The sequence below is a fragment of the Halichoeres trimaculatus genome, unplaced genomic scaffold (genome assembly GCF_033239565.1).
Source record: "Halichoeres trimaculatus isolate MK-OKI-2021-1 unplaced genomic scaffold, fHalTri1.1 fHalTri1_scaffold_2, whole genome shotgun sequence".
NCBI classification, from domain to species: domain Eukaryota; kingdom Metazoa; phylum Chordata; class Actinopteri; order Labriformes; family Labridae; genus Halichoeres; species Halichoeres trimaculatus.
In genome coordinates this window covers 13,940,216-13,954,386 of record NW_027437180.1, presented here as the reverse complement: position 1 = coordinate 13,954,386, position 14,171 = coordinate 13,940,216, and the positions used below count along the sequence as shown (strand labels likewise).

The following is a 14,171-nucleotide window of genomic DNA, read 5'->3' as shown; positions in this document are numbered from 1 at the left end:
ATCCATGGATGTTTCCTTTCAGTCGCCATCTGTAGCAGCTCTTCTATGTAGCTACTCCGGTTCATACAGGAATCCTTTTGGTTCCAAAGTGAATGAAACTTCCTCGTCGCTGTCATAGTCACTCATTTTGAATTTCCTACGCTGCCTCACAATCCTTAGAGTACAAACAAAAGAAATACGATACTTGATCAAGCTTACACGAGGCTGCAACCGGTGCCCGAAGCATAACTTGTTTACATTCCCTACAGCTGAAAGGAGGAGGGGGGACGGAGCGCACTAGCGCTGGGCAGAAGGATACATGACCAGTTAGTTAGGTCCAGATAAATGTTTATATTTCCGAAGACTTAATGCACTTAAAAATTATTCTATGTTGCGTTCTCTTAAACTGTGGTATTACTTTTGATTTTAGTTCTTGTAGGCAGAGAAAAAAGCCTTTGAATTTGGTACCATCTGTCCCTGTTAGCGCCTATTTCCTCCTCACCATCAATTACAGTTTGTGTCTTACTGAGGGAGAGGAGACAACTTTCTACTGTATCTACTGTCCTTAGCGGTTACATAGAGCTCATACAACACCACTTCAAAAAAACTGAACTATCCCTTTAATATTTAAATTCTCGACTTTAGAAGTACATCCCTGTTTGGAATGGGGGGGGGGGGGGGGGGGGGGGTTATAAAACTAAGGGTTTGTTTAATTTTCAGCACACTATTTCAATTATGAATTTCATTTTGACATATTTTTTATTCCTCTCTGTACAAAGTAGGGATAGACCAATTATCGGGGCCAATATTTGGCATCTGCCTTTTTTTTAATCCAAGCACCGATATGAAACCCATTCAAAACTGTGTTTTTTTTGCTCTGATGCTTCTCTGCATAGAATTTCTCTTTCTCTACACTATGGAAGCCCTAGATGGTCATTTAAAATCAGTCTTGTAAAACCAAACAGAAAATGAATTCAACTGAATTCCACGCCTGTAAAAGGCAGTACAAACTCAATTCTGTCCAGCTTTATTGCAGTTACATAGAAACTTTGGAAAAACTTATTTACTGTACAAAACTTAAGCTATTTATTTTAAAGTTTTCATTTAATTGTATATAACATGCTGCTAAGCGTGGGAGCTGTTTAATAAACATATGCTTGAAGGCATTTGATTGCAGTTTAGTGATGGAGTTTGTATTGTTCAAAACTTTTTACGCCAATATTTTCACTTTGACTGCAAATTAATTTTTGCTTCAAATATCGGTTATCTGCCTCCTTGCCTACTAATAATTTGTATCAGCCTCCAAAAAATCCATATCGGTCTAGCTCTAGTTCAAAGCTCCTTATTTTATCTTTTTTTTCTTACTACTTAAGCTCAAATTTTGTAATATTTAGTGTCTGTTTATAATAACTGTACAGAGAGAGTGAGGTTAACCGGAGTCAAATTCCTTGAATTCTCGACAAATAGAAGAGATTCTCAATCTAATTGTCGAAAGATATCCTACTTTAAGTGCCAGCACTGAGTGATACAAGTTGAAATGCAGCACAGACACATGACACAGACCTGGTGGTGTAGTCTGAGTCCTCTCCTCAAAGTGAATCAGGTCTGTCTGCTGGAGGAGAACAGGGTCTGGGTGGAGCTGAGGTGAAGGCAGACAGGATGGAACAGGACCACACAGCAGGTCTACTGGTGACGTCAGACACAGCAGCTCTGACTCCACCACCACATCACAACCTGACAAGTAGGAGATCATGATTGTGTTATTGTCAAATCTAGAATCAACTCATCTTAAAAAAAAAAAAGGATTGAAACGTGACTGGCTAATTAAAGTGTAAACTGTCTTACCTGGACTCTGGGCTCCAGATGTTGAGTTACTAATGGGACTGTCTCTTGGACTCTCTGTGTTCTCTCCAGGCTGCGGGCTGTTAGGGACTGAAGAGCTTGACCTTGCTGAAAACACACACGCAGAAAAACATTTAGAGATCCATTTCCTTCCTGTAAATGTATGATCATTGCAGTTTGCTGTTGTGATTCACTGGATGTGTAAGTGCTGATAATTGCAGCAGATTAGAAGCTTGCATGGATGAATTTCCTCCAGAAGAAAGAGTGATCACTTTTACCTTTCATATCATTTTTCAAAACGATAATCCTCTTATGACCGTGACCTTTGATCCACACCACCTGAAGACACCACAGCATGGAAAACAGTGTTAGACAAGAGTAACAAACATGATGCAATATGACATGCCACAGCCCTACAGCTTAACCACTGGGTTAACACTGATTAAAACCTCAGCCTTGGGCGGTCTACATGGTTGATAAGTTGTGGAGTAACTTTGTTTTTGTGTTTAAGAACTGAAGTTTTGCCGTACCTGTGGAATGGCTCCAAGCAGCTCGTCGGTGCTGATGTACCCGTACGAGCGGGGTTCAAGGCTGTAGCCAGTGAATTTGCAATAAGCTCCGTGAAACTCTGTGAGGAAGATCTGGTTGTAATGGTAGGTGTTGAGCAGAGCACGGACGTTACGGGCAAACAGGTAGAGCCTGGTCAGCCTCACCCACTCCTCACCCCGCCCACTGGCAGCTGTGCTGCTCTCATCACTGTCTTCAGTGTACAGCTATAAAGAAAACAGGATGAATCTGATTTAGTCGATGCTGGAAAACAGGTCAAATTGAGCTTCATAAAGCTCATAATCCAAACTGTTTCTGTCACCTCGACCAGGTACGGCAGGCTCTTGAGCAGTTCACTCAGGGAGAGAAACCCATATTCACAAGGGTTGAGCGCAGCACCATGGATCATCTGGTACTGCTGGCTGAGCACTTCAACTTTGAGACCCTTGGTGACTTGCTGTTCTTCTTGGGACATGAGCAGGCTTAACAGCTGAGAGGTCAGGGAGCGCAAAGACTTCCTGTTGATCAGCTGTACTTCCCGGCCCTCGGCGCCATCTACCACCTTGACATGGAAACAAAAGTGTCTGAGCTCCACTTCAAACCAACTTTACCAATTTTACAACTGGAAGAAAATAAACCTATTTTATGCAGGTCACATATTCAGAAAGCCAGGTAATAATCTTATAACAAATTATTTGGATGTGTCAAAAACTCGAGTCTGATTGGTCAAAATCCATCACCACTCCTTGGTAACTCTTAATAGAAATGAAGATACTCTGGATCACCAATATCAGTATGTGGAAGGAATTACAGCAAATCTTGTCAGTATTCCCACTGACAGTTAAAACAAAAGGAACAAAATAATTCAGACAAAAACATTTCTATACATTACTTTTGTTAGGACAGCACAAAACTTTAAAGGTTAGATATTAACTAAGAACAGCACAGGAGGAGCAGAGTGAAATGGGTTTCACTTGTGTCAGCTTGTTAGTATGTTCAGCTGATCAGATAAAGTTATCCCTGGATGTGTTCTTTACCTTCACAACATGACAGAGTTTGGTGAGCAGCGCTGGCAGTGAACCAGCATCGTAGTCTTGCAGGCGCAGACCATAACCAAAGGTCTTGCTGTATTCAATGAGCAGCTGGCTGACAGGGAGGCTGGAGTTTTTCTGCGCCCGAAGCAGCTTGACCAGCTGAGCGGCGAGTGCTTTGACACGCTCAACTTCTGTAAGAGTCAGCACTTTTTCCTCACCGCACTCCAAAACCTGATGCAGATAGAAGTGGAAGAGGATGGCTTTTTAATGTCTTTCAGCAGAGACAAAGGGAGAAGCAGCTTAATTTAACACTGGGTTGTTTCAGTTAATTGAGCTTTTGAGGAGATGAAAAATGGCAAAAGTATTTTAAGAGTTTTATTGAGGAGGAATATCATGATGATGATGATGAGCCGTTACAGATGAGGACTGAACTGTTAACAGTCTTAATTCTCTCACCATGAGGATGTCGGGGATCGCCTCAAAGAGCTCCATAAGCTTGGTGAAGCCGTAGTAGCTGAGCTTGCACTGACGACCGAAATGATGGTGATACGTCGGGATGAACTTGCTGAAGGGCATCCTGCAGTGAGGCTGGTGACGGAGAAGGTCCACCACCTCCTTTCCAAACTGCTTAGTGCGCTCAATTTCCTCCACTGTCCGCTCTGCAGGCAAATGTGAGATAAACAAGTGAAATCTAATTCATGAAAAATCATCTCCAATTATCTGCCTAAATTTATCAAAATGTGCATGTAAAACTTGCTTTGTGACGCAAGCTACCTGACATCTAATCTAATTTTCCTTTTATTTTTACGGCTGGCTCAAACTGACCTCTCTTGGGAACAGATATGACTGTGTCTGCGTCCTGTTGTGTGATAGTGATGGTGGTATCAGGGATCTCAGTGAGCAGGTCCATTAGGTCACATACACCATAGTCAATTACCCTCCAGTCTCTAGAGAAGCACCTGAAACACAGTATCAAAATACATCACTCAACATCCACAATGTGTTTCAGACAAAGCTTTCTTCAACCGCAATAATGTTATCAACAGTCCTGTTTACCTTGTAATCATATCAAAGTCAAAACATATGAGTAACATCACACAGACAGCTTAAAGTGATACTCTGGGATGGAACAAGTTGGGTCCTGTCACAAGGTTTAGGGCAGAAATTACCCCTACAGCAGTGATTTTGTGCAGCAGAAGCCCAGAGCGCTCGCACCAAACACCCCCTCCCTGCTCCTCTGCCGGTTTCCTCTGCACTCAGACGGGGCCATATTTTACTTGACCAAAAACTCAAATAAACGGACTCCCACCAAAAAATCTGATATAGGTCTGCATTCACGCTTTATTCAGAGAATTTTCAGCCCGTTACTCTCACACAAAAACACAGCTAAATAAGGCTCTAGTTCTCATGGTGTCGTAAAACGGCGCTACCTCCGCTGCAGAGCCACAGCTGGCTATGAGGCGCTCGCCGCTTAGTGTATCAGTCCGCACGCGCGGCGTGCCGGATATAAACAAACGCAGGTAGTCTGCCAGGATGAAGAGACACCATGAGAACTAGAGCCTGTGTGAAAGCAAAGCGCTGAAAATTCTCTAAATAAAGCGTGAATGCAGACCGATATCAGATTTTTTCAGTGGGAGTCCGTTTATTTGTGTTTTTGGTCAAGTAAAATATGGCCCCGTCTGAGTGCAGAGGAAACCGGCAGAGGAGCAGGGAGGGGGTGTTTGGTGCGAGCGCTCTGGGCTTCTGCTGCACAAAATCACTGCTGTAGGGGTAATTTCTGACCTAAACCTTGTGATAGGACCCAACTTGTTCCATCCCGGAGTATCACTTTAATGCAGTGTTGACTGACCAATGATAGGCTTGCATGAAGTCCTTTATCGCCACTTGTTTACTGGCTTGAAATTTCAGCAGTTTGAGCAGGTCCTGTGTGAAGCGCTTCACTTGCGCTCGATGGGTCAGAGTAAGCAAACGTTTGGTTCCCATTCCCAAAATCTGACAGTGGACAAAACATTGCAGTTAAAATATGTGGAAAATAAAAAAAGGCACATTTGGTTATTGAATGAAATGTTTTCTACAAACTAGTGTTGGTGTACTCATCCTAATTATCGTCCATACCTGCAGGACATGTGGTACGGCCTCCAGAAGCTCCAGCAGCTTAGAGTATCCATAGTCAGAGACGCGGCACTGCTTGGCAAAATTATGGTGGTATGAGGGTATGAACTTGCTCATGGGCATGACACAAGAGGGCTGACTCTTCAACAGGTCAATGATCTCCCGACTGAACTGGATGAGCTGTGGGTTGCCAACTGGACTTTTGCAGCGCTGGATCCATGGTTCTGCGTTCCGATGTCAACAGTAATATCTCCATGTCAACAATGGGCACATCATCGCAGACAGAGGAAAACACAAACAATTCAAGTTAAAATGTCAAACAGAGAATTTTCACCTTACCCGAGTTCAGTGCTGGTGGTTTGTTGTGGATCCATTTAATGACTTTAAAGCCATTCTGAGCGGTGACTATTGTGATACTGGGAACACAGGTGATAAGATGCTCCAGGGGTACGCCACCTTCCAGCGTATCATTGCCCAGCTGCAGAGGACTGAACTTGGCAGCGTAGCAATCTGGAAAACTGTACAGAAATATACCACATTGATCAGATGACTGCAGTTTGGCTAAAACAACATTTACACAGGGGTTTAAAGGTTAAGCTGTCACCTGAGTAAAGGTAGAGTTCCTTCATGTGACTGGAGCAGACTGTGAATCTCAGAAGCCAAAGTGTTCAGAGACATCGCAACAAAAGGTATTTTGTAGGAGTCGGGGTCAAAGTCAGCCTCACTGAAAAAAAAGGAAGAAATGACTGTCAGTTGAGATCAAGATGGGTAATAAAATTCCTAAAGGGGCTCGGGTATGAAGATTACAGGCTTACTATTACTGAGCTACCAAATTCAGTGCATACAAGCAACAATTTAACCAAAAAGTCTATTAAACACTGTGTTACTTTTTAAAATTACTATTAAACAAAATATATAAGCTGTCTCATATTTCTTTCTGCTATGTAGTGTTTGAAAAACTCTGCTCACCTGAAGTCCTGCTGTTTGTAGTGTTGTCTGCAGACAGGGTCATGGTACTCCAGCTCCTCAAACACCACAGGGCTTCCACTTGCAGATGAGGAGCCCTCCTGGGACTGAGAAGATCCAAGCGGACTCTGACGGACCTGACTGCTGGGCAGAAGGCACACTAGCCTCGAGCCTCCCTGTTCTCGCAAGGCCACCACCTCTGGGAGCTTGTACAGATCTCCAACCACAATCTTACGGGAATATCTGAGGGGGTTGAAGAAAGGGCATGTTATTTGTGAGCTAAGCAGTTTCACAGGCTGTCTTATCTGGGGCTTTATTCTGAGAGTTAAGAGCAAAAACATACTTCTTCTCATAGATCTCTGTGAACTTGAACAGGGGAAGGCAGTTGGCAGGTGCGTCCTGAAGAATGCTGATGATCTCTGTGCTGTATGAAGAAAAAGATGAAACTTACAGCCACAGTGTAAAGCAGGAGTTTAACCTCATATCTTATCATCTAAGTTTGAAATCCCCTGGGCCTTAAACCAGACTGTGTTATTATACCTGAGCATGGCGAGGGATTTGCTGCTGCCTGTGACCAGAGACACCTGGATGCGCTTTCCACCAATCTTATAGCGGTGCAGACCACTGATTGCACTTATGGCCTGCTGAAGGGACAACATCTGGACTGTGGCCTTCAGCTGGTAGTCGGTGTGCGGGCTGAGCTCCACAGCTTTCACCTGGACATGAGAAGTTTTACAATGTGAGGATATGACACAGACAGGGGTGAATTTTATTGCAACAAACATTTAATCTTCAGAGATGTTTCTGTTTGGGAATCAGAAAAATTTGATCCATGACTTGTCAGGTAGCTTCACTGGAGTTAAATACATACCCGCCCATAACGTGAAAACGTGTCATGAAGCGCCTGCTGCAAATCTTTCCGGAACATTCTGTAGTCAAGGTTGGCCACCTGGACCTCTGCACCATCTGAGAAAGGCTCGGCAGAACGTTCAGGACATGGGCTACACGGAGCAGCCAAGAGGGGAGACGACCGGCTTGACAGGCAGGGGGACGCACTCCTTATGGTTACACATGGTGGGACATGTTCACAGTGTTAGCAGAGAGGAATAAATAATCTGAACAAATCTGAACACGACTGATTTCAGCTAAGCATGGTACCTGGATGACCAGGAGCCTTGGGACAAGACAAGGGGACTGAAGCTCCTGTGAAGGTTCAACTTGCTGAAAGCGGAGGGTGTGCTTATCTGGAACTCCCCTGAGACTCTCTCCCCTTGGTCCACGGGTGATTCAGTCCCGCTGCGAGGATTGGAGCCTTCTCTTCTACAATAACAAAAGAGAAACTAAATTAACCCAAACTGCAGTGCAGTGGTGTTAAATTCTTATAACTAAATAAACTGTTAAACTCCTTCTGTGTGCCTGTGCTTTGCCATTGAGTAGATTGTGACAGACAAGGCTGTGGCTGTTTGAGCAGACAATGTTTCAAATTTAGATGATGATGCAAGTTTAAAATACTAATTCTTGGTTGCTTCAACCACTAACCCTTAGCTCGTCAGCACATAAGGTTCAGTTTTCTACCAAATAAAAAATGCAGGTCAAAACTTTTCATTTAGTTCATGTAAAATAAACTGAATCAGTTTATTTAAATTTTTTTTATCATTGTTCAAGTTTCTAAGCTCTCTTTTCTTCATGGCTGTAAGACCATTTATAATCCTACTTTTCAAATCTTTAAGCTTGTTTTTTTTTTAAATCAACTAATCTTGACCCACAAGAAATCCATCTGATGATTATTTATTGAAAAGTAACAGACAACAGGAGGTATGGTTCCTTCTGCTGGGAAAATGTTATGCTAAAGTTAGCACTTTTAAAAAACACAATAAATAGATGAAGGTACAGTGTTGGAAGTTGTGAAGCATTATTTTCTTTCAATACCTCCTCCTATACATGGATTCTCCAGTAAGGCCAGGCTTGGGCAGTCGCTCCAAGGCTCCAGTCTCACCATTACTCTGGGGGGAGAAGGAAGCAGCTCGTCCTTTTTCCAGGAGGTTGAAGCCTGTTCTGGGCCTACCCTCCAAACCACCCAGCTCCTATATCAGACAGAAATAGCAGACGTTAACACTGTAGACGTTGACTGGATGGGCAGCCTTTTTCTGTCCATGCGCATACACTTGTTCCTGAAGCTTGACAGGAATAATGAAATAAGAGGTGGACACTCCAGATCCAAGCTGGAGCTGAGGATCAATACAGTGAAAATGTAAATTTAAAATGCAAACCTTTATGACATTTAAGCCAGCTTAGGTTCGTCATTGTGTCTTGTCATTATGTCATAATCGACAATCACTGTACTTGGGAGCTTTTCGAAACCAGCTGACCCTGGACAGTGTGTCTGACATAAACTTCTTTGATGATAATATTCCCAAAGGAATGTTTGTAATTTGAGACTCTATTCAGTAATTAATCAGATGATCATGGAGTTTTAATGCTTGTTTTATTCGCTGGAAGAGACAAATGATGGATACAACTATCATCAAAAGTTCCAGTTTTCAAAATGCAGCTCCCTCACCTGAGTCTCAAACTAAAATCATTCATTTGATTACATTCTGTTGTGTCCTCATCTCACTGAATTCTTGTTATAAAACAGAACTAGCTAGACAATCATTCCATTGACAACGGAAAACTGCCAGAGCCAAAAAATCAGCCACAGAGTAAACAGGAGAGCGGAGGATGCCAACAACAAAAATCAGGAGCAGCTTATCAGCACTGATAAACTGCCAGAAGAATACATCAATGCGTTCATGCATACAGAGGTAGACAGATAAGATGGGATTGCTTATGGACATGCAGGACAACAGACTATACATGGAGCACTACCACCAGCTACACATGCTTAATGCTGGCACAAGCACACAAATGAATCAGAGCAAGCAGGATGTTAGTTAAAGCGGCAGCTAAAGAGGACACGGGCAGAAGAAGCTACGGTGATTGACAGAGCAACCCAAACAACAACACAACAACAAGGGCAATGGAGGTTAAGGGGAAGCAGGCACTGACGGAGGCTGCTGACCTGATGGGGCTTGGCTGAAGCACCACCGGGAGGCCCACTGCACCCTCTCCTGGGGCTGTAGGGCCATTCAGGCACTGGGCCTGGAGTGTTGTAGGAGCGGGTTGCTCGTCTGGGTCTCCTGGGTGACCGTGGTTTCTCCAGGGGCAGAAAAGAGCAGGAGGGCATGGCCGGGGTAGGGGCAAACTGAAAGTCTCGGTTTTGATAGGTTTGGGGCAGAATCTGGGGCTGAGGCAAGAGTTGGGCCCTAGACTGTAGCTCAGGCTCAGGACTTCCTTCATCTCTGGGTCGCGGGGAGAAGGAGAGGCTGATTCGACGGCCGAACACATCCTCATTTTCCATTCGCTTGCGAGCACGTGAAGCTGCCTCAGGGCTACCAAAACGGAGGACTGCTGTGCCCTGGGACATACCCAGCACCTTGCCACCACAGTTGTCAGACAGGCGGCGGAGCCTGAGCTTCACAGCGTTCCGCAGGCTCTTGTCACAGTTGACAGGGAGGTTGTGCACATAGAGGAGGTTGTAACTGGGCTGAAGGAGGGGAGGAAGAGACAGCGTGCCTGTCTGGTTTGTATTGATTGCACTTCAAATAATGAAACCAGAACTCTTTGGCTCAGTAAAATGAGATGTTTGCTTCAGCTTTGGATCAGGATAACTTTTGATGATCCCCTATAGTGAACTGAATACACTGATAACTGTTAATGATCAATATGACAACAAACTGCCCTGCTCTCTGTGCTCACTCTACAGTAAAAGTCATTGGTTACTTTGCCATGGTCTACTGCCACATGAAACACAAAGGAGAAAAAATACAGGTCTGAACATAGCATTGATGAGACCTACCTGTTCTTTGACTAGAATACGTGGTGGCAGATCAGCAGTGATCTCCTGAAATGCCACATGGCAGTGGGCGTGCTGTAGCAGGGCTGAAGATGTATGGTTCCCATGGACCAAGATAACCTGGAAACCATGGCGATGGCGCAAATCGCTCAGCTCACTCGCAAAGTTCACATCAGCTGTTAATGAATGAAAAGAAATTCATTCACTTTCACAGAACCCTAGAGAGGTACAGAGGCTGGGACTGATCAGAATGAATAAGATTTGAACTCACAGGACACTAGTACGACTGTCGCAGGTGCAGTGTGAGTCTCGGCAAAGCGTCGCAAGCTTTGCCGCAGCTTGTCGTCAGCTGCATTTTTGGCTGTGGCATTGATATGTGCAACGGTAACCTAATAAATGAGAACAATGAACACAAACCCTCAGCTTTTCCACATTTCTCTAAACAAATACTTCTCGTCGATGTCATTCAAAGCATGTTTCTAAGTGAAGAAGAAACCGTTTTAATCACATCATCCAACTGATTTAGTCCCAAATGAATTGCAATAGTTCGTACTGGCTATGTCATCAAAGTTGAAAAAAGAACTTTTGATGAAGCCACATAGGAAGAAAAAAAGAAGTTGTGAATGACTCAATGTTTTCGTGGTTCTGATACTGTATTATTTTTGTACCTGGCAGTTGTTGAGCTCTTGGATGACAGCTTTGCTCTCCTTGCTGATATCACAGACACAAATAAATTCTGCCTCACGATGTCCCTGAAAGAAACGACTTCGAATGCGCTCAACCACTGCCCCTGCAGAGCGACCGCTGGGCACACTGCAGTTTTCGATGTCCCAGAAGACACCCACAGGAGGGATGTTCTCAGTCTCTGGGGAGCCTGGCAGAAAGTAAGGGCAAAACAACCACTAAAGGAACCTTTGATAGATTTCATGTGTAACAGCTTCAAAGTATTAAAACTCAATTCATTGTTTTTGCAGTATAAATTGAAATCACATGTCACATAATCCCTTAAAAAGCCTGTAATTTATAGCAATCCAACAAAGTGCCATGTGAATCAATTTGACATAAAAATCAGATTTTCAGCACATGTGCAGGTATTCAAAATTATCTGTATAGTCCACTTACCATACTTCTGTCCAGTTTTGCCGAGGTTGGTGGATGGCATAAGCAGCATGCCATCAGAGGAGGTGCCACATCCATTACAGATGGGGATGGGGATAGGAGCGGTCCGGGGAACAGGGATATTGTGCCACACCTTATCAGACTCTGTCACAGTCAGATCATTTGAAGGCTGAATAAAAGAAAGCACAAATCATTGACAAGACATTGACAACAAGCAACATTCTTTACTTGATGCATGTTAATACTGACACAAATACAAAGCCAATCTCAGTTTACTGATCCATGCTCATAGGATAACATGGCCTAGTGATCTTCGTGGCATACAAATACTCAACAAAAAGCTCCACCAACCTTCAACAGGCACTCCTGGCAGTAGTGAGCCCCCTTCACACACACCGTGCGTTCTACATTTAGGTGAACAGGATTAGAAAAGAAGTGTGCTGAGGTGGTTGTAGTTGTGATGGTGGTGGTTGTTGGGCGATCACAGAGTGTGCTTCTCTGGGATCTTCTGGCTGATGGGCAACAGTCTACACCGCAAGGGTAGTAGCTAGAAGAAGCCAGGCAAGAACCATGCAATGGTGCAGAAAGAGAGGAAACACAGGGCAGAGTGGAAGCCAGAGGTGCAGAGGAGGGAAAAAGGCTGGACTGGCTACATGGAAGAGGTACAGATGGGTTGGTGCAGAGAGGCCCTGAGCAGCAGGAAAGGTAGGGGTGTGATGAAATTGGCTGAGAGGTAGCAACTGAGGAAAGCAGCTGAGGTTTGCAACTAAGACCTGGCAAATGATCCAGAACTTCACCCTCACTTCGACAGCTCAGGTCATGTTTGTACTGATGAACAGATGAAGTTACAGAACAAAGGCCAGATCTGCCAATGCTGCTGCTACTTATGGGCGCTCCCAGGGTGCCTGGGTCCATGTAGAGTGAGACAACACCAGCAATACTACTACGGCCACCAACAACACCTACACCACCTAACAACCCATAACCACCTGTGCTGCAATAGTCACAGTGAGAACATACTTGATTGCTTACTTTGGGGCTACCCCCCTCTTGTTGTTGATCTAGTGGTGGCTGTTGTTGGAGGGAGTCTTGCATAATCTGAGGGGGATGCAAGCAGGGAGAGGGCAAAGGAAGAGGGGCAAGAGGAAAGGGCTGGGATGGCTGGGAGGAAGAAGTATGCTGTGGTGGAGGAGGGACATCTTTCAGTTCCAAAATAGTTCTTCTGTTGTCCATGTAGTTGTTCTGCAATATAGCAAACAGAAAAGTATTAGACATAAAGCACAATTTCAGACAGTGAAAATCTGATGCACAAGTTCCTTTTTTAATAGAATTTACAGTAGTTTTACCTCAGTAAGAGGAACAATCAACCAATTTTCTCGTTTTGTTACAAAAAGGAAAATAAAAAGCCATATTTTGACAAGAAGATGTTTAAAAAACACAGGAAAGTGACTCAACAGAAACTTGGTCTCAGAGTTACATGAAAAATCTGTTTTTAACCTATTTGGAATAAACTGCTCCCCATTCCTTCACTCTCTCCTGAATGCTAGTATAAACGTGTACAGATACCAGTCTCAGTGCACACAGTGCAGACTCATAACCCACTTCTTGATCAATGCGAGGGAAGGAGGTAGTCTCATCGGTGGAGAAGCAGTCCTTCAGTTTCCACAGCAGGGTTGAGGGCTCCGTTTTGGGTTGATTGGGCCATGAGAGGGGTCGAGAGCTACATATGGATCTCTCCTTTCCCAGTCCTTCCATCATACATCCCGGAGAGGTCTTTAACCACACTTTCTTCTCTCCTCTCTCTCATGCTAATCCACACAGAGAAACGAAAGTTAAAATGTTTCAGTTAGTTGCTGTTTGTTACATCATTCCTCGATGATCAGGTGCTTAGCACTGCTCAGTTACATAACCCGAATAAGTGAGTAAAACGCTGAAGCAGGTATCAATTCATAACGTCGAAAGCGCAGGTCTTGACCATAGACTGTAAAATAAATCTTGACAAAAACAGCTTTGTAAAGGCTGTTAAATACAGACGAATTAGTCCCTCTTGCTCGAAGACAAATACGTAAGTGTTTACTGCTGAACTGAAGTGAGCCGATACCAAAACAAATTATGTTTGGTGAATAATTAACAACACAAAGTTAGCAAAAAGGCTAGCTCACGTCGCATTGGTGCATTTACAATCGGCGATTTCTTGGATAGTTCGATAATTAACGAGCTAGACTGCCAGATACCTGTTAAGCTAATTACACGTTAGCAGCTGCTTTTAACTAGCTCTAGATGTAAGCTAGCCGTGGCTGCCAGTTGTTAGCTTATTAACACACACACCTTCAGGGTGTCTGAACGCAGACTACAACTGTCTTCCCACCAAAAGGAAATACTCAAAATGGTCCGTGTCGATAGTTTCTCAAAAGTATTTATATATTTCGCTACCTGAGAAGGTTTCCTCTGTCACATCATCCTCAAAGCACTGTTCCCCCTATTTGTCTCCCCGAATACCCGCACCTTTTTGTAACTGCCTTTTACCGCAAAGTACTTACAGCTGTCGCAAAATGGTATTGTTTTGTCTAACGACCATAAGTCTGAAAGCTGTTATGCAGTAGTATGTCAGACGATTGTCTATTTTGCCAGAATTTCACATCTTCCACAGAAAATTTGTTCAAAACACTGTATCTCAT

General features: G+C 43.8%; 1 protein-coding gene across 4 annotated transcripts in view; it reads right to left on the bottom strand.

Moving 5' to 3' along the window:
* Positions 1-14,036, bottom strand: part of marf1 (meiosis regulator and mRNA stability factor 1) — a 17,951-nt gene extending 3,915 nt beyond the window's left edge. Inside the window, exons 1-26 of one of the 4 annotated variants that reach the window (XM_074684090.1) lie at positions 13,927-14,036; positions 13,096-13,301; positions 11,845-12,735; positions 11,497-11,662; positions 11,043-11,248; positions 10,646-10,763; positions 10,378-10,550; positions 9,541-10,065; positions 8,409-8,563; positions 7,638-7,799; positions 7,351-7,537; positions 7,020-7,195; positions 6,823-6,903; positions 6,483-6,722; positions 6,118-6,237; positions 5,853-6,031; positions 5,517-5,737; positions 5,251-5,393; positions 4,227-4,360; positions 3,858-4,060; positions 3,405-3,632; positions 2,690-2,929; positions 2,352-2,594; positions 2,100-2,160; positions 1,825-1,929; positions 1,543-1,713 (exon numbers count right to left, since the gene is read on the bottom strand). In XM_074684090.1, coding sequence (XP_074540191.1) covers positions 1,543-1,713; positions 1,825-1,929; positions 2,100-2,160; positions 2,352-2,594; positions 2,690-2,929; positions 3,405-3,632; positions 3,858-4,060; positions 4,227-4,360; positions 5,251-5,393; positions 5,517-5,737; positions 5,853-6,031; positions 6,118-6,237; positions 6,483-6,722; positions 6,823-6,903; positions 7,020-7,195; positions 7,351-7,537; positions 7,638-7,799; positions 8,409-8,563; positions 9,541-10,065; positions 10,378-10,550; positions 10,646-10,763; positions 11,043-11,248; positions 11,497-11,662; positions 11,845-12,735; positions 13,096-13,251 — 5,284 coding nt within the window. In that variant the 5' untranslated portion in view covers positions 13,252-13,301; positions 13,927-14,036. Of the gene's footprint in view, positions 1-1,542; positions 1,714-1,824; positions 1,930-2,099; positions 2,161-2,351; positions 2,595-2,689; positions 2,930-3,404; positions 3,633-3,857; positions 4,061-4,226; positions 4,361-5,250; positions 5,394-5,516; positions 5,738-5,852; positions 6,032-6,117; positions 6,238-6,482; positions 6,723-6,822; positions 6,904-7,019; positions 7,196-7,350; positions 7,538-7,637; positions 7,800-8,408; positions 8,564-9,540; positions 10,066-10,377; positions 10,551-10,645; positions 10,764-11,042; positions 11,249-11,496; positions 11,663-11,844; positions 12,736-13,095; positions 13,302-13,926 lie in introns of those variants that run through there. The other 3 variants (XM_074684098.1, XM_074684107.1, XM_074684115.1) reach the window with 3 other exon arrangements.
* Between the last annotated feature and the right edge of the window lie 135 nt (positions 14,037-14,171).